Below are 19,469 nucleotides of genomic sequence, written 5' to 3'. Positions count from 1 at the left end.
AGAATATACACATGTCTCCTGAAGAAGGCATACAGTCTGAGAAACAGAAGAACTTTCTGTCTGACTGCATTGCTGAAAAAGTTCCCCCCAAATTGACACTCAGACAGCTACTGTCATCTTGTCACCCCTATCCACTGGCACTTCACACATACCCAAGTGAGTGTAAGAGGCAACTATCAGAAGAAACTACACTCGCCTTCGAGACAGTGTGTCAGTTTGAGAGCACAGGAATAGGTATAATATCACAGCAGGCAGCCTAGGTTATAAGGAGAGACATAGCTCGTTTTAACGAGTTACAGAGACAAAGGCTGGAAAGGAAACTTAATGCCTCATGCAGAGTAAGTAGATGGAAAGAAATAAGCAGATCGGACTTCATTCAAAACCTTTCTAGAAAGCAACTGACCCAAAATGGAAACTGAGGCTCTGAGTTTGGGTCTCAAATTTGGCACTGGCATCTACAATCGGAACACCATCATCGTCCTGATTACCAAAAATCGCCACCGCAATGACAGTGATTTCCAACAAGGCTTTTTTCAGGGAATCATCACAGCTACAGCAGCAGACAATATCCATGGCATGTCGATACCCAGGCATCACAAGAAAGCCCTGAAGGACTTGGGTGAAAAAGAAAACATTGGGATTCCATCATTAGATAAGGGAGGAGGAGGAGGAATCATGGACAACAGTGCATACATTGATTAAATGGGTGAAGTTCTAGCGGACAGAGACACCTACACCGTTTTAGAAGAAGCAGAGGTTAAAAGGGCATTGGTGGATTTTAACAGTCAGTGCAGAAAAATACTATGGAAGACAGAGAAGGGCAAGAAGTTACTTCACCTCATATGCAACAACCCACAGCCTGCCATGATATATGGTCTCCCTAAAACACACAAGCCTGGCATTCCCATGCAACCAATCACTTCAGGAATCGGCAGTGCAGCACACCGACTGGCTGAGAGACTGGCCAGAGTGCTTTCTGCTTAACTTGGAACTATAAGCAGGGAACATCTCAAACTCTCTGGTGACCTTAAGATGATGATAATAGACACTAATATCAAAAACAAGAAACTGGCCAGTCTTGATGTGAAATCCCTCTTTGCAAGTGCCCACAGATAAAGTAATACTCCTACTACGTGAAATATGGTAATAAGTGATAATGAAACTGACATGCCTCTACCGAAAAATGATTTCCTGAAAATTGGTCAAAATGTGCGTAAACCTTAATTACTTTAATTTTAATGACACCTTCTACAAGCAGAGTTTTGGAATGGCTGTGGGGCCACCACTGAGTGCTGTCCTAGCTAACCTCTTCATGGAATCGCTCGAGTTTGGTCCCTACAAACAGTTCATCCCGAACACTGTCACGTGGCTGCAGTGTCGACGACATCTTGGTCATTGCACCCAGACGTTTCAGCATAAACAATCTGCAGGACAGACTTAACCCACCAACTCCCATTGACTTGTATATACGTCCGAACGTTTTGTCACTGTGACTTCCGTTGACGTATATAAACGGGCCACAATTGCAAGGTCCGTCATTTGCACATTTTTCAAATTTCCTGCATGATTTTTTTGGTACGTGTACACGGGACACATTCTTCTACCAGATGCCAGGCAGAGACAATGCCTTACCCCGCATGACCACCTCCTCCCCCCCCCGCACACCATTGTCTTGGCAATTCACCTATTACCAGTGACCTGGCCAGTAAAGACATGTCGCGCCATGGTACGAAATTCAAGGCCAGAATGATTCCCCAATCAATGACAATGTGGAGCACAAAGTTTACGTAGCATTAGAGGAAGAAACAGTCAGAAATGATGATCAGGTAATGTCGCCAAAAAAGGTGAGGTATGTTGTGTTTGGTGAGTGAAACAGTGCTTATATCGTCTGTATTACTGTGTGAAAACCAATATACTTTTGTACTGCATATAAATTCGTACCAAATAAATAAATAAATACCGTTTGTGAGTGGTGTGGAATAGTTACCCCTCCCATAGAACTCATTTTCTCTGGATCCTGCCTCATATAAAACACAGTAACGTAAGGGGTAGTGTTACCTGTATCTGATATTTTAAACCTCAGGTGAGCGATTTCTCTATGAATTTTCGATGTTTCTCACCAAAAGCGGAGATTTGAGCCAAAAAAAAAAAAAAATCCAAAATTTCTCGGTATTGGGGGGGGGTCAATGGTGGTAAATCAGTCGGGACGGGGTGGGTTAATGAAGTGGATCCGTCAATTCAGTATTCCCTTGAAGAGGAAGCTGACAGTTGCTTGCCATTCCTGGATACCTTACTCATTAGGACCAACAATAAATTGGCATTTAAAGTGTATAGGAAAGCCACAAATAGGGATGACCTTAATTATTGTTATGCCAGCCATAGCGTTAGGATAAAGAAAAGTGTAATAACAGGGTTCTGCCTCAGAGCCTTGAGGATATGCAGTGAAGATCATTTGAAAGAGGAATTCCAGTACATGGATAGCACATTTTCTAAACTGATGTATCCAAAACAAGTGTTATCCAATGCCAGAAAACATGCAGGGCTATCAGGGAACGGGCAGCGTCTGAGAAATCCAGTGATATGTCACACATAATCCTGCCCAATAACAATACAAGCAACAAAATTGTATGATTTTTTAGAAATTCCGGGACTGAGGTAGCTTTTAAGACATCTCAGATAGTGCGTTATCTGGTCAGACACAAGGTACGAACCAGCAACACAGCCAAGAGAGGTGTTTACTTCATTCCATGTGCAGTATGTGATAAGGCTTACATAGGTGAAACAGGGCATGATTTGGAAGAGAGAATAAAAGAACACAAGTACAGAATGCAATGAGTTAGTACAACACCAACAATGCATAATTATGTAGCTCACCGATTTAATACGGGTCGTGTAATGAAATGGGAAAATGCAAAAATTTTGTACAAGGAAGCAGACTTTAAAAGATGAAATGTCTTGAAGCAGCTGTTATAGGATGTTCCAGTACCACTGAACAGAACAGTGAATCTTATCACCTGTCGAATTCTGTGGCCAAATATATTGTTAATAGGAAATCTTCCTCACATCACCTCCCCTAAACTCAAAACATCAACCCTTCTTCCTTCTCATCCATCCTCATCCCCTCTCTTCACTGAAGTTCTTACCCACATATACAACACGCACGCACGCACGCACGCATGCACACACACACACACACACACACACACACACACACACACACACACACACACACACACACAAAAGGAAGGAATCACCAAACTGAAAGTAGAAGGAGAGGTCTGTAAAGATGCAGCAATGCAAGCAGAAATAATGAACAAATGTTTCCAATCAGTTTTCATTAATGAAAAGGAGTTTGTGAAAGGGGAGGGAGTGACTAGAAATGTAGTGATAAAAGATATAAAAGTGGAAGTGCAGGAAGTGTATAAATTACTGAAAATTCAAGATGTAAGGAAAGCCCCAGGACCAGATGGAATCTCTAATTGGGTACTGAAGGAATGCAGAGAACAACTGGCAGATAAGATTCACTGTTTAATTGCATGTTCTGTAGAAGAGGGGAGAGTTCCTCAAGAGTGGAAGAGGGCAAATGTGGTACCAGTTTATAAGGGGAAGAACCCCTGAATTACAGACCATTGTCCCAAACCAGCATGGTTGCAAAATTGTGCGAGAGAATTCGGAAAGATAGATGGATAAAACATCTGGAAGAGATGAATATTTTGGCTGATAGTCAGTTTGCATTTAGAAGTGGAAGGTCATGTGTTTCCAACTTGTTAAGTTTTTACTCAAGAGCGATTGACGTGCTACAGGAGAGAGATGGTTGGGTGGATTGTGTGTATGTAGATTTGGAGAAGGCCTTCGACAAGGTACCCCATAAGAGACTAATGTGGAAACTAGAGCATATAGGAGGACTGAAGGGGAACCTCCTGGAATGGATGAGAGACTTTTTGAGAGACAGACAAATGAGGACAGTAATAAAGGATAGGATGTCTGGATCGAGGGAAGTAACAAGTGGAGTCGCACAGGGCTCGGTGTTGGTGCCAGTAATGTTCCTGATTTGCGTAAATGATATGGTAGATGGAGTGAACAGTTATGCAAGTCTGTTTGCTGATGATACAAAGATCTTGAGGAAGGTAGAGGTTGAGGAGGATTGTAAAATGCTGCAGGAGGATCTGGATAGGATACACGACTGGAGCCGGATGTGGGAAATGAAATTCAGTACAAAGAAATTTAAAATATTGGAAATGGGTTAAAGTACCAAGAGGCCATTACTGAATTGTTTGATGGGTAATGAACCAATCACAAAAGCAAAAGAAGAGAAAGATTTGGGAGTGCTGGTCCAGGACAGTTTGTCACCTGAAAAACACATTAACAAGGCAGTTAGAGAGACGCATAAACTCCTGACTAATATAAGAGTAGCTTTTCATTGTATGGATGAGGATATGATGACAAAATTGATAGTGGGCATGATTCGCCCCAGGTTAGAATATGCAGCAGTAGTGTGATCCCCACACAAAAAGAAGATATAAACAAGATTGAGAGAATACAAAGAACAGCAACCAAAATGGTCCCCAGTCTGGCAGATCTGTCATACAGAGAGAGGCTGGAAAAGCTGGATTTGCCTTTCTTAGAAGAAGGGAGAAAGAGAGGCGACATGATTGCTGTGTTCAGGATCATGGTGGGAGTAGATAAAATTGACAAAGATCTGTTTTTATGGGATAAGAGAGTAACAAGAGAACAAGGAATGAAACTGAAGAAGCCAAGCTGCTTGAAGGATATCAAGAAATATAGTTTTCCTTATAGATGTATAGACCTGTGGAATAGCCTGGACAAAGAGATCATCCAGTCTAAAAACTTAAACGAGTTTAAAGCTAAATTTGACTTTCTGAGAAACAGAGACGGGACCCCACGAGCGTAGCTCATTTCCTGTATATCACAATTAGGTAAATTAGGGAAATACACACACACACACACACACACCGCTCGCTGGTGCAGTGGTAACGTTCTCGCTTGCCAACTGGTGGACGGGAGTTCGCGCCTCGCTCAGGTTGCGAAAAGTTTCACTGACGAAGTGGGTGGTTACTGTCCCCCTTGAGCAAGGGGACGGGTGTGTGCGTGTGTGAAGGTCACAGCCTTACCCTTAGATCGGACTATATGAGCTCTCAGCTCCCTTCCGGGAGGGTAAAAGCTGACGATCACGACCATCTAGTGATCCTGACCGACCCGGTAACCCGGTGAATTACACATCTGTGCTGGGACTGGCAATCCCTTTCCCCCTGTGATTTCTGTTTCCTTACTTAACATTGTTTCCCTCTTCCTAAGGACTTCCCACTTCACCTGTCCCTTGTTTCTTTTCTTTTTCTCCATCTTTGTGCCTGATCTGTGATCCCTCTCCCCTCACCTTCCTTACCTTATCAGCTCCCCTACCATCCCCAACCGATACCTTACACCCCCACTGCGTTCTGCTATATGTACAGGAAATGCGGTGTATATTCTGCGGTTGTATTCTGAGGAAGCCATGATGTTAAATGTCCATACACACTAAGCCCCACATCTGTGTTTCTTTCTCCAATTTGTCTTTGAACAGTGAATCAAGTTGTCCTAGTTATTAAATTAGGGGAATGAAGTGTACCTATGGTTTGTTGTACAGTTTTTACCAGCAACAACAGTAAATAAATGCGACTGTAATAGTTGCAGTGGGTATAATCAGTGTCATTGTCATATCAGTAGCAAGAGTATAAGTGTGTCATTTTCATAGTTGTAATAGATGTCTTTGCTTGTAATAGCTGTAATGAGTATATGTGTTTTTGTCATAACTGTAATGTTGCTGATCTAAATGTGTGTTGCAGGCAGTGAAATCCACCAATGCCTGGATTCTAACGGGAGGCATGCATGTGGGTGTTATGAGGAGTGTGGGTGAGGCAGTCAACCAGGGCCAGTATATTGTTAAGGTGAGTTTGGGATGTTGTGGTCAAGCCATACCCAAATTTATTTAGTCAGGATGGGCTCTGTAAGTTAAATTAGACTTTGATTGATGTATGTGCATTGATGTAGATATTGATTGTCAGATGATTAAGCCACACATAAACCTATCAGTATTAATTGTGGGTTGTAACATGGGAACTGTTACTGGTACTTATCTTAGTTTTGATGAATGAGTATGGTACTTATAGACAGAGTTAGAGAAAGAACAGAGAAATTAGTTGGAGAAGAACAGGGAGGCTTTAGGAAGGGAAGAGGTTGTGTAGATCAGATGTTCATTCTTAGATCTTTAGTGGAAAAGTTTCTAGAGAAGGGAAAGAAGTTGTATGCGGCTTTCATGGATTTGGAGAAAGCATATGACAGGGTGGATAGACAAGGATTGTGGAAAGTGTTAAGAATATATGGAGTAGATGTGAAGTTGTTGAATGCTGTGAAGAGTATGTACGATGGTGCGAAGGCTGCAGTGCGTGTGGATGGTGAACTAAGTGAATTTTTCTCTTTGAAAGTTGGTTTGAAACAGGGATGTGTCATGTCTCCATGGTTGTTCAATCTGTACATGGATGGGGTAATAAAAGAGGTACAAGGTAGGGTAGTGGATGTTGGAGTGGCCCTGGTGAGAGAGGATAGTGTTTGGAAACTCCCTGTACTGTTGTTTGCAGATGATACTGTGTTGTTGAGTGAAGAAGAAGGGGAGCTGCAAGGCTTGGTGGATGAGTTTGAGAGAGTGTGTAAGAAACGGAACCTAATGGTGAATGTAGGGAAGAGTAAAGTGATGGTCTTTGAGAGAGGTGAAGTTAGTGAATGTACAGCGAGGTTGGATGGTGAGGAATTGGAAAATGTGAGTACGTTTAAGTATTTGGGTAGTGTGATGAGTAAGGATGGAGGTTTGGAGGGTGAAGTGCTTGAAAGGGTACAGCAGGGAAGAAAGGTTGCTGGTTCCTTGAAAGCAGTGATAAGAAACAGGGAAGTGAGCATGGAAGTGAAAAAGTTACTACATGACAGTATTGTGATACCAATTCTAACGTACGGAAGTGAAGCTTGGACATTGTTGGAAGGACACAAGTCAAGAGTGAGAGCAGTGGAAATGAGTTATTTAAGAGGAGCCTGTGGAGTCACGTGGAGAGACAGGCTGACGAATGAGGATATAAAGGAACGTTGTGGTGTGGATGTGGATGTGATAGGAAGCGTTATGAGGAATACACTGAGGTGGTTTGGCCATGTGGAGAGGATGGAGGGTGAAAGACTGACGAAGAGAGTGTATATGAGTGAGGTGGAGGGGGAAAGAGGGAGGGGGAGGCCGAGGATGAGATGGAGGGATGGGGTGGAGAGGTATATGAGAGAGGGGGGTGTGAGTTGGGAGCAGGGCAGTGAAATGGCGGGGGACAGGATGACTTGGAGGCGATTTGTTTGTGGCCACCCCAAACGGGATTGAGGCGTCTGGCAATAGATAGATAGATAGTTTTCCTTGTACTGTACATACAGTTCAGTACAGTACTTAAAGAGTTTGGGTGAAATTCCTGGATGGAATTCTATGAACTTTCTCAAGTCCATATTTCAAATGGTGAAGTTACTGGAAAATCTTAATTAATTATTTAATCAATTTTATAAATCATCGAACTGTTTGTTTATTTTGTTTTTAGTCATATATGGAAACCTCAGAGGTGAAGAACAGACTCAGTACATACATTCATGTAGTGTAGAATATCTGCATTGTAGGATTTATGCTAAAGTTTCCTTGTAGTTAACTAAATGATATACTGTAGCTATACATCACTAAACCTGTCCAGCACAATAGGACAGTGTAAAGAAAATTATACTAATGTGGTTTTCTAATGAATTATAATTATATTGTAACTAATGCTACTTAGATATAATTTGTTGACCTTATGTTAAATTCACTGACCATGATAATTTCATTATTTCAGATAAAGCGTAAATCCTTCTTCGCAGAGGTGAGCAGAAAGTGCCTGAGTGTGCCATAGTTAGTCATAATTTGGGTCCATCTTCTGCATGACCTGTTGAAGCTGGTTTTGGTATTGTCATAACTGCATTGAAAGTAACATATATACAGTATATGTATAGATATACAATATATATATATATATATATATATATATATAATCATCATCATCATCATCAGCCGTTTGAGTATCCACTGCAGCACCCGCCTATCCCGACCGAAGTCGGGACGATACACCCAATGTATCTCTACCAAGTGGCTTAAGCTGTCTGGTAGAGATTGTAGGTAGGGTGAGAAGTGCTTGTAAGTGTAATTGTAGTGTTGGAGTGGCTTTGGATGTGTGTGTAGTCTGTGAACCAAATGTAATCGGCCCGCGCAAGCCGACTGGGTGCAAGCATACTTTATAGTAAGCGACACTAGTTCAACCACTCCTTGTGTCCGCCAATACAGTACGTGGCCGGATGAACATTCCCAAAGTTTATTACCCTGGCTGGGCGCGAACCCTGGCTCACCCGTGTACGAAACGCACACTCTACCACTGTACCACAGAGGCTCATATATATATATATATATATATATATATAGATATATAGATATAGATATAATATATATATATATATAGATATATAGATATAGATATAATATATATATATATATAGATATAATGTATATATATATATATATATATATATATATATATATATATATATATATACAGTAATCACTCTAATATCCGGACGCCCAATATCCGAACATCCCCACTATCCGGACATAAGAATGTTTCATATTGTACTTTTTTCCATACTATACTTACCTCATTTCACTCTTTAATGTCCTTTATTGGTGTGAATAGGGTGTTAGGAGCTATGCATGTGAAGTAGGAAGGCGTTTTTCTGAGTTAGGCTAGGTTAGGGTCCATAAGTACCAGTCCAGGAGCCAGTCACCAGAATGTTTATTATTGTATGAACCTACTTCTAAACCCTCATTTTATGTTTCTTTTGCATTTATTTCAGTCATTTATGTGCCTTATTGGTGTGATTTGGGTCTTAAATAGGTGCTATGCATGTCCAGAGGGAGTTGTATAGGTGTTTCTCTGAGTTAGGGACCATAAGTACAAGTCCATAAGCTGGGACCCAATATCCGGACAGAACCAATATCCGGACCTACCTATGGCTCTATTAAGTCGGATATTGGAGTGATTACTGTATATAGCCCGACGCCCTAATCCCGCAAAGGGTGGCCACAGACAAAACACCTCCAAGTCACTCTGTCACCCACCATTTGACTACCCTCCCCCCAACTAACCCCCCCCCTCCCTCATATACCTCTCAACTCCATCTCTCCACCTCATCCTCGGTCTACCCCTCCCTCTCCCTCCCTCCACCTCACCTACATACACCCTCTTAGTCAGTCTTTCATTCTCCATTCTCTCCACATGTCCAAACCACCTCAGTGTATTTCTCCTAATCTTTTCAACCACATCCACATCTACCCCACAACGTTCCTTCACTTCTTCATTCGTCAACCTGTCCCTCCACGTCACTCCACATGCTCCTCTCAAGTAACTCATTTCCACTGCTCTCACTCTTGACCTGTTCCCCTCTTGCAAGGTCCACGCCTCGCTTCCATACGTCAGGGTAGGGATCACAATACAGTACCATCATGCAGTGACTTCTTAACTTCCATACTCACCTCCCTATTTCTCATCACTGCTTTCAGTGTACCAACAACCTTTCTTCCCTGCTGTACCCTTTCACGTACTTCATCCCCCAAAGTTCCATCCTTACTCATCACACTACCCAAGTACTTGAATGCACTCACATTCTCCATATCCTCACCATCCAACCTCACTGCACACTCTGTGACTTCATTCCTCTCAAACACCATAACTTTACATTTGTTTACATTAACTTTCAGCTTCCTCCTCCTACACTGTCCCAGATTCATTCACCAAACCTTGCAACTCCCATTCATCTTCACTCAACAATACTGTATCATCAGCAAACAGCAACACCGGAAGCTTCCAAATCTCACCCTCATTCTTTAGGGCCAGCCCCACATCCACTGCCCTACCTTGCATCTCCTTTACAACCCCATCCATATATATATTAAACAACCATGGAGACATCACACACCCCTGTTTCAGTCCCACATTATCAAAGAACTCACTCAGCTCACCATCCACTCGCACCGTAGCCCTAGCTCCCTCGTACATACTCTTCACAGCACTCAGCAATTTCCCCTCCACTCCATATATTCTTAATACCTTCCACATACCTTGCCTATCTATTCTGTCATAAGCTTTCTCCAAGTCCATGAAGGCAGCATACACTTTCCTTCTCTTCTCTAGATACTTCTCCACTAAACATCTTAGAACAAATATCTGATCTACACACCCTTTTCCCTTCCTAAATCCCCCTTGTTCTTCTCCAACTAGCTCCTCTGTCATATGCCTAACCCTATCAATGAGTATTCTACCATATATTTTACCAGTCACACTAAGAAGGCAAATACCCCTATGGTTACCACATACTTCTCTCTCCCCTTTTCCGTTGTACAGACGAACAATTATACCTGATTTCCAGTCCTCTGGAACCCTTCCCTCTTCCCAAGCCAATCTACACAACTTCCATATCCACTCCACAACAATCTCACCCCCATACCTAAGCATTTCACCACACACTCCATCAATTCCTGGGGCCTTTCCCAGCTTAATCTTCTTCATCGCTTCCACTACTTCCGACCTGCTGATCTCTTCCTCCCTCCTCTCATCTCTTCTTCTCCCAGCCATTCCCCAACCACTTATACTCACACTGCTCTCACTCTCTACATTCAACAAGTCCTCAAAGTGCTCCTTCCATCTCCTCAATTTCTCTCTCTTCTCCACCAACAATCTATTATTCCTATCTTTCACTCCCCTATTTCTCCTTTCACACTGCCTTACTTTCTTTACCTCCTTCCAAAACAATTTCTTACTCTCCCTCCATTTCACACTCAGATTCCTCCCAAACTCTTCATCCACTTTCTTCTTACTCTCCTTCACCAGTCTCTTAATCTCCCTTCTCCTCCTCACATATACCTCTCTCTTCTCTCTCTCATCTTCTCCTCTACCTCTGCTCGCCAACCATTCACCATATGCCTTCTTCTTTTGTTTCACAGCTCGTTTCACCTCATCATTCCACCATGCTGTCCCTTGCACACCCTTGCATCTCCTCCTCACTCCACAAACCGCCTCACACGCTGCGCCTATCTCTTCCGTGAACATCTTACATATGTCTTCCACCCCTTCCATCTGCTCTAGCTCATACCTTCCCAATCTTTCTTCCGCTATGCTCTTATATATATGTATATATATAATATATATACATATATATATAATATAAGCAACGTTGGGTCTGGTTAGTACTTGGATGGGTGACCGCCTGGGAACACCAGATGCTGTTGGCATCCCTACCTCAAGTGGGGTTGGTGGAGGATTAGTGCCCCTCCCTGTAAAACAATTAACTCTAAGCCCTTGGCCACCCCGTTTGGGATACATGGCGTCTGGCAATGAATGAATGTATGAATATATATATGTATATATATAATATATATACATATATATATAATACATATATATATATATATATATATATATATATATATATATATATATATATATATATATATATATATATATATATATATATATATATATAAAATATATATATATATATATATATATATATATATATATATATATATATATATATATATATATATATATATATATATATATATATATATATATATATATATATATATATATAAAATATATATATATATATATATATATATATATATATATATATATATATATATATTCAGTCATTAATTGCCAGACGCCATGTATCCCAAACGGGGTGGCCAACGGGTTAGAGTTAATTGTTTTACAGGGAGGGGCACTAATCCTCCACCAACCCCACTTAATATATATATATATATATATCTATCTATCTGTATCTATCTATCTATATATCTATCTATCTATCTATCTATCTATATATATATATATATATATATATATATGTGTCGGAAGGACACAAGTCAAGAGTGAGAGCAGTGGAAATGAGTTATTTAAGAGGAGCCTGTGGAGTCACATGGAGAGACAGGCTGACGAATGAGGATATAAAGGAGCGTTGTGGTGTGGATGTGGAGGTGATAGGAAGTGTTATGAGGAACACAGTGAGGTGGTTTGGCCATGTGGAGAGGATGGAGGGTGAAAGACTGACGAAGAGAGTGTATGTGAGTGAGGTGGAGGGGGGAAGAAGGAGGGGGAGGCTGAGGATGAGATGGAGGGATGGGGTGGAGAGGTATATGAGAGAGGGGGTGTGAGTTGGGAGCAGGGCAGTGAAATGGCGGGGGCCAGGATGACGTGGAGGTGATTTGTTTGTGGCCACCCCAAACGGGATTGAGGCATCTGGCAATATATATATATATATATATATATATATATATATATAAAATATATATATATATATATATATATATATATATATATATATAAATTAAAACTTATATACATATATATAAAAATATATATATATATATATATATATATACAGTAGTGCACCAACTTTCGCTACAGCAGGATTCGCGGAATCTACTTTCACGGCATGCACCAAATATTCCCTAACTTCCACTTTCGCTTGAAAAAAATCAATTTTCGCGCACAAATTTTGGGTTTGGGACAATATTTTGAACTTTGAATTTCCTGCACCGCCCGCCCGCAACCCACCGCCATCTTGAATGACGTCATGTCAACACTCTGTCCACCCATTCCCGCCATTGTGTACGAGCATGCTAGCTCCATTGTGTTGGATTCTCACGGTTCAATGGCCTGTACTATACCTGGTAGTGTGGGGAAAGGGCCTTGTGGTGTGGGGGGAGAGCCTGGTGGTGTGGGGGGAGGGCCGGGAGGCAGTGGTGGTGATAAAAAGTGGCCGGGACATTCAAAGTCGGGAGGAAAGGCCAAGGCTAAAAGAGAGTATCGTGTTGGAGTGAAAAAACAGCAGTATAATAATGAAATGAAAAGGAAGATAGTTGAGCACATGGACAGAGTGGAAGTGTTGCATCAAGTTGCATCTGAGGATGCAGAGAGAGAGAGTGGTAGCGAGGCAGCAAGAGGTGGCGCCAATACATCTGCCGTGGCTAAATAAGCCCGCCACGCGCCTCGGATACTTACCCCCAACATCCATTAAACACCTTAACCTGGTCTCTGTGGTATGTTTCTCCTCATATAATGTGTACTGTACAGTTTTTATTGTTTGTATCTCACAATGCAATGTACAATAGTGATTTGATGTACTGTATTGCAAGTGAAAATGAAAATCTGATGTTACTTTAGGATAACCGGGAACCAATTAGCCTTTTTGCCATAAAGACAATGCCCCAACTTTCGCTAATTCCACTTTCGCGCATTATTTTTGGACCCAATTAGGTGCGAAAATTGGTGCCCCACTGTATATATATATATATATATATATATATATATATATATACACTCAATCCTCGTAAATCATGGCAATTTGGGTCTGGACCACTGTCGCGATTTACAAATTCCGCGGTTTACAAATAATAACTCTTATGTGAAAAATGAATTTGGGTCTGGACTTTGTCCAACCACCCCCCACAGCACCCAACCTACACCTATCTAGGCACCATCAAAGACAAACATACAAATTTAGGAATATTCAGTGCATGTATTTAATAGAAATAAGTGTAGGGCTAGAAGAGAGGTATACAGGGCAAAGTCTGAGTCACAGAGACAATTACTTGATAACCTAAATCATGGGGAAAGGAAAAATATATTCAGGGTGGCAGGTCAGGTGAAGAGGGATAATCGGGATATCATTGGTGAACAGTGTGTGAAGAATGAAGGAAGGGTAGTGGTGAACAGTGAGGATATTAAAGATGCATGGAGAGAGCATTATAACAGGTTGTTGAATGAGGAGTTTGACTGGGATAGGGAAGGTTTGGAGCCAGCAGATCCAGTGTCTGGCCCTTGGCCTTTGATTGATACTGCTACTGTGAGTGAGGCCATAGGCAGGATGAGGGTGGGGAAGGCAGCAGGTGTGTCGGGGTTGACTGCCGAAATGTTGAAGGCCTCAGGCGATATAGGGGTGAGTTTAGTCACTGACCTGATAAATAGGATTATTTATGAGTGTGTTGTCCCAGATGATTGGCTGAAGAGTGTAATTATAAATGTGTATAAAGGGAAGGGTGATGCTCTGGAAAGAGGAAATTATAGAGGTATAAAGCTTTTAGATCAGATAATGAAGGTAATGGAGAGAGTTTTAGAAGGTATGATTAGAGAAAGAGTGAGTATTGATGAGATGCAGTTTGGGTTTATGCCAGGTAGGGGGACCACTGATGCCATATTCATTGTTCGACAGCTTCAGGAAAAATATATTGGTAGGAGAAGGGATCTTTATTTTGTTTTTGTTGATTTGGAAAAGTCCTTTGACAGAATCCCTAGAGAGGTGGTGAAGTGGGCAATGAGAAAGCTTGGCTTGGAGGAGTGGCTGGTTAGGGTGGTTATTTCCATGTATGTGGGTGCTCACACCCAGGTGAGAGTGAATGGAGATTTGAGTGATGAGTTTTCCGTGAATGTTGGTGTGCATCAGGGGTCAGTCTTGAGTCCCATGTTGTTTATCATGGTACTTGAAGCCCTTTCACGTGACTTTAGAAACGGACTCCCATGGGAGTTGTTGTATGCTGATGATTTGGTGTTGATTGCAGAGAATGAAAGGGAGGTGGAGGAAAGTTTTAGGAAGTGGAGAGATGGTATGGGGCAAAAGGGTTTAAGGGTAAATGCAGATAAAACAAAAGTGATGATATCTAGGGTTGGTGGTGGTACTGTCAAAGACGAGGGAGAGTGGCCATGTACAGTTTGCCACAAGGGCATGGGAAGTAATTCCATCTTGTGCGGTGTGTGTGATAAATGGGTGCATAAGAGATGTAGTGGTATCAGAGGTAGACTGCGAGATAATGCTGATTTTATGTGTGCGGCGTGCCGGGGTGAGCAGGTGGAGATTGTCAGACGTGAAAGGATTGAACTTGCTGGTGAATCTCTTGAGTGTGTGGAAGGATTTTGTTATTTGGGAGACATGTTGTGTGCTGGAGGTGGGGCTGGAGCTAGCTCTGTGGCTAGGGTTAGAAGTGGTTGGAAGAAGTTCAGGGAGCTCTTGCCTCTCCTGACATTGAGAGGGCTGTCCCTACGGGCTAAGGGGTCTTTGTATGCAGCATGTGTTAGGAGTGTAATGCTGTATGGCAGTGAGACCTGGGCAGTGAAGGAGGAAGATAGTCGCCAGCTCAGACGTACAGAAATGACAATGATTAGGTGGATGTGCAGTGTGTCCCTGTGTCCAAGGCCTGGAGGGGCTGGGTTTACAATGGAAGAGTTGAGAGGTAGGATGGGACTGGAGTGTATTGCTGTTGTGATGAGGAGAGGTAGATTGAGGTGGTTTGGACATGTGGAGAGGATGGGGGATGATAATTGGGTGAGGAAGGTGAGAAGTGTTAATATTGGGGGTGGGGTTATGAGGGGTAGACCGAGAAAGACATGGGACAAGGTCATTAAGTGTGACCATAGGGTTAAGGGACTGAACAGGGAGGCTGCAACAGATCGTGCAGCGTGGAGAGCCGCCATTAGGTGACCAAGGCTGACACATGCAAGCATGTTTGAGCCTTTAAAAACGAAACGAAACGATGTTAAGGGATCTCATCTTAATCCTATGACGATATTGCTTAAGTGAATGGAGTGGGGTGGTGTTGGGAAGAACTTAGAACCTCTCAGCATGAGGTGGGGATGCTCCCTCATGCTGTTCTCCCTTCTCCAGCTCCTCTGCCTCCCTCAGGAAACCCTCAAAGTCTGCCTTAGAGATGACAGATGCTACGTCATCCACGTCCTCAGTGTGTGAAGGGCTAGGCTGTGGTTTAGGCTCAGCTTCTGCCCTTACCCAGGCAAAATAGTGGGTGATGAGTTCCTGATGTTTCTCATTATCTCTGCGGCATTAGTATCCACACTTGCCACTAGGGACGGGTGGTAATTGGTTGTTGGGTCGTGATTTTCAAATTGAATGTTGTGGTATACAATTCTCCTCAGAAAAGGCCCACTTCGGTGCCTACATCCGCGATTTTCGTGACTTAACAGCGATTTAAGGGTGCCGGCAGTCTGACAGCCACTTAGCTGTGATTTAAAAATCTGATTTATAAACACGTGATTTATGAGGATTGAGTGTATATATATATATATATATATATATATTCTTTATATATATATATATATATATATATATATATATATATATATATATATATATATATCCATCCATCCATCATCCAATCCTACATTGCCCCATGAGGAGTGTAGGAGCCCAGGGCTAGACAAGTTTTTTTTTTTTTATGTGAGGAACAAGGAACCAAAGGCAACGAGCCCGCAAAACTGTTTCTTCCAAGAGAAAAACAAAATACAAGAGAAAGCCAAATTCAAGATCCATCCTTCCATCATCCAGTCCTACATTGCCCCATGAGGAGTGTAGGAGCCCAGGGCTAGACAATTTTTTTTTTTTTTTTTAGGTGAGGAACAAGGAACCAAAGGCAACGAGCCCGCAAAACTGTCCCTTCCAAGAGAAAAACAAAATACAAGAGAAAGCCAAATTCAAGATCCATTAATTTCGAGATGCCTGGACACACTTTGTTTGAAAGACTGGAGATCATAGGAAGCAGGAAATACAGACAGAGGGAGACAGTTGCAGAGTTGACTTGTTGCATAAATGAAGAACTGGGAGTAACGGTTAACTCTTGCATTAGAGAGTTGGACAGAAAAGGGGGGAGAGTTTGCTGCTAGACGGGTGCTACGCGCCCATCGTAGAGGTGGAGGAATGCATGCAGACACTTCAGAGGAACAGTGACCATTGAAGTAGCGATAGAAAAGAGATAAAGATGCAACAGTGCAGCGAAAAGACAGAGGTTGAAGGGAGTCAGCAAGAGGGGGAGAGTTAATGAGATGAAAAGCCTTTGACTCCACCCTATTAAGAAGAGCTGTATGTGGGGAGCCTCCCCACACTTGAGAGTTGCACTCCACACAGGGGCGGATAAAACCCCTGTATAAAGTCAACAATTGTGCAGGGGTAAAGAAGGAACGAAGTCGGCTTAGCACACCCAATCTCTTGGAAGCTGATTTTACAAGAGATGTAATATGATCATTCCAAGATAAATCTTGAGTAAATGAAACCCCAAGCATGTTCAACGATTATGAAGGATTAACCTGAATATTGTTAAACATTAGTGGGTATACCTGTGGAAGATTTTGTTGGGTTGATAGGTGCAAAAACGGAGTCTTTGATGCATTAAAAACAACCAGATTATTTTTACCCCAGTCAGAGATAGGAGCCAAGTCAGACATTAGGATAGCCATAGCCTCATCCCTTGCTTATTGAAGTAACTGCTGAGATAGATGTTGTGGGAATCAAATGGAAAGGTGAAGGGTGGAGTCATCAGCGTATGAGTGGATAGGGTTAGATGTACAGCTTAAAAGGTCATTGATGAATAAAAGGGAGTTGGTGATACAACAGAGTCCTGAGGAACACCACTGTTAATAGATCTAGGAGAAGAACGATGACCGTCTACAACAGCGGCTATAGAACGACCAGGAAGGAAGCTAGAGATGAGGGCTTAGATAGAAAGGTAGAAATCGTAAGAGGGCAGTTTGGGAATTAAAGATTTATGCCAGACTTGATCGAAAGCCTTTGAGATGTCAAGTGCAATGGCAAAGCTTTCGCCAAAGTCCTGAAAGGAGGATGACCAGGAGTCTGAAAGGTAGGTGAGAAGATCGCCTGTGGAGCGTCCCTGACGGAACCATACTGACGATCAGAAAGAAGGTTGTGATAGGAAAGATGCTTTAAATTTTATCTATTAAGAATAGACTCAAAAACTTTTGAGATGCAGGATGTTAAAGCAGTTGGACAATAGTTAGAGAGCTGGGAATGGTCACCCTTCTTTGGAACTGGCTGAATGAGAGCAAACTTCCAGCAAGAAGGAAAGATACAAGTTGATAGACAAAGGCGAAAGAGTTTGCCTAGGCAGGGTGTAAGCACAGAAGCACAGTTCTTAAGAACAACAGGAGGGACTCCATCAGGCCCATATGCCTTATTAGTACTGAGGCCTGTGATGGCAGAAAATACATCAGCTGAAGAAATTTTAATTTTAGCCATGAGGAAGTCAGAGGGGGGAAGTGATGGAGGAACAGCACCGGAATCGTCTAAGGTGGAATTGGAGGAGAAAGAGTGAGTGAAGAGATCTGCTTTATCAGTAGAAGAATTAGCTACAGAGCCATCAGAGTAGAAAAGAGGAGGGAAGGATGATGAGGTAAAGTTGTTAGAAAGGTTTTTGGCAAGGTTTCAGAAGGAGCGGGAAGAATTCGAGTTAGAGAGTTGAGAGCATTCTGTACCGATTAAATTATTTTTAGCAGAGCGAAGAACAGACTTAGCACGATTCCGGGCAGAAACATATAAAAGATGTGATTCAGGGGTGGGTTGGCTCTGGTACCTTTTGTAGGCCCTCTTCTTGTTGTGGACAGCATTAGAACAAGCGTGATTAAACCAAGGCTTTCGTGCATTAGTCAAAGGATTTGAGAAAGGAATGTATGCTTCCATGCCCAAAAGAATAACCTCCGTCATGTGCAAGGCACACCCAGATGGCTCTCGGCCATGGAAGCAATAATAATTCCAGGGAAAATCAATGAAGTACTGCCTGAGGACCTCCCAATCCGCAGCTCCAAAGTGCCAGAGACGACGTTTCTTTGGAGGGTCCGCAGGCCTTGCCGGAGCTATAGGATGGGTTAAGGTGATGAGGTTGTGATCGGAAGAACCCAACGGAGAGAAAAGATTAACAGTGTAAACAGAAGGATTAGTTGTAAGGAAGAGGTCAAGTATGTTGGAGCTCTCTCCAAGGCGGTCAGGGATACAGGTAGGGTGTTGAATAAGCTGCTCTAGGTCATTAAGGATAGAAAAGATGTAGGCTTGTTCACCAGGTGGATCAGTGAAAGGATAGGAGAGCCAAAGATGGTGGTGAACATTGAAATCTTCAAGAATGGAGATTTTAGAGAAAGGAGAAATGGATAGAATGTGTTCCATCGTAAAAGTAAGATAGTGATAGAATTTTAGATGGTCATTAGAATTAGGAGATAAGTAAACAGCACAGATATATTTAGTCAGAAAATGACAGGAAAGCCGAAGCCAGAGTGTAGACAATTCAGAAGAATCGAGTTCAGGAACACGAGAGCAAGATAAGTTGGTTGCTTATATATACACAACAGCCACCTTTGGCTTTGAAATGAGTATAGATAAAGTAGGAGGATACAGAAAAGGGTCTGCCATCAGTTGCTTCAGACAGTTGAGGTTCAGTTAGAAAAAGAAGGTGAGGTTTAGAGAAGGAAAGGTGGTGCTCAACAGAGCGAAAGTTAGAGGAAAGGCCACGAATGTTGCAGAAA

At 42.2% G+C, this 19,469-nt stretch overlaps 1 protein-coding gene across 1 annotated transcript in view; it reads left to right on the top strand.

The window, feature by feature from the left end:
• Nucleotides 1–19,469, top strand: part of LOC145415629 (transient receptor potential cation channel subfamily M member 8-like) — a 318,353-nt gene that overhangs the window by 59,007 nt on the left and 239,877 nt on the right. The window contains exons 9-10 of the mRNA XM_080284850.1: nucleotides 5,844–5,945; nucleotides 7,902–7,928. Of these exons, the coding sequence (XP_080140976.1) occupies nucleotides 5,844–5,945; nucleotides 7,902–7,928 (129 nt within the window). The remainder of the gene's footprint in view (nucleotides 1–5,843; nucleotides 5,946–7,901; nucleotides 7,929–19,469) is intronic.

Source organism: Coenobita brevimanus, chromosome 13, assembly GCF_032717465.1.
Source record: "Coenobita brevimanus isolate Jiangsu-jjx chromosome 13, ASM3271746v2, whole genome shotgun sequence".
Classification (NCBI taxonomy): domain Eukaryota; kingdom Metazoa; phylum Arthropoda; class Malacostraca; order Decapoda; family Coenobitidae; genus Coenobita; species Coenobita brevimanus.
The sequence above is the reverse complement of the archived record's forward strand: the minus strand, read 5'-3'. Positions and strand labels throughout refer to the sequence as shown.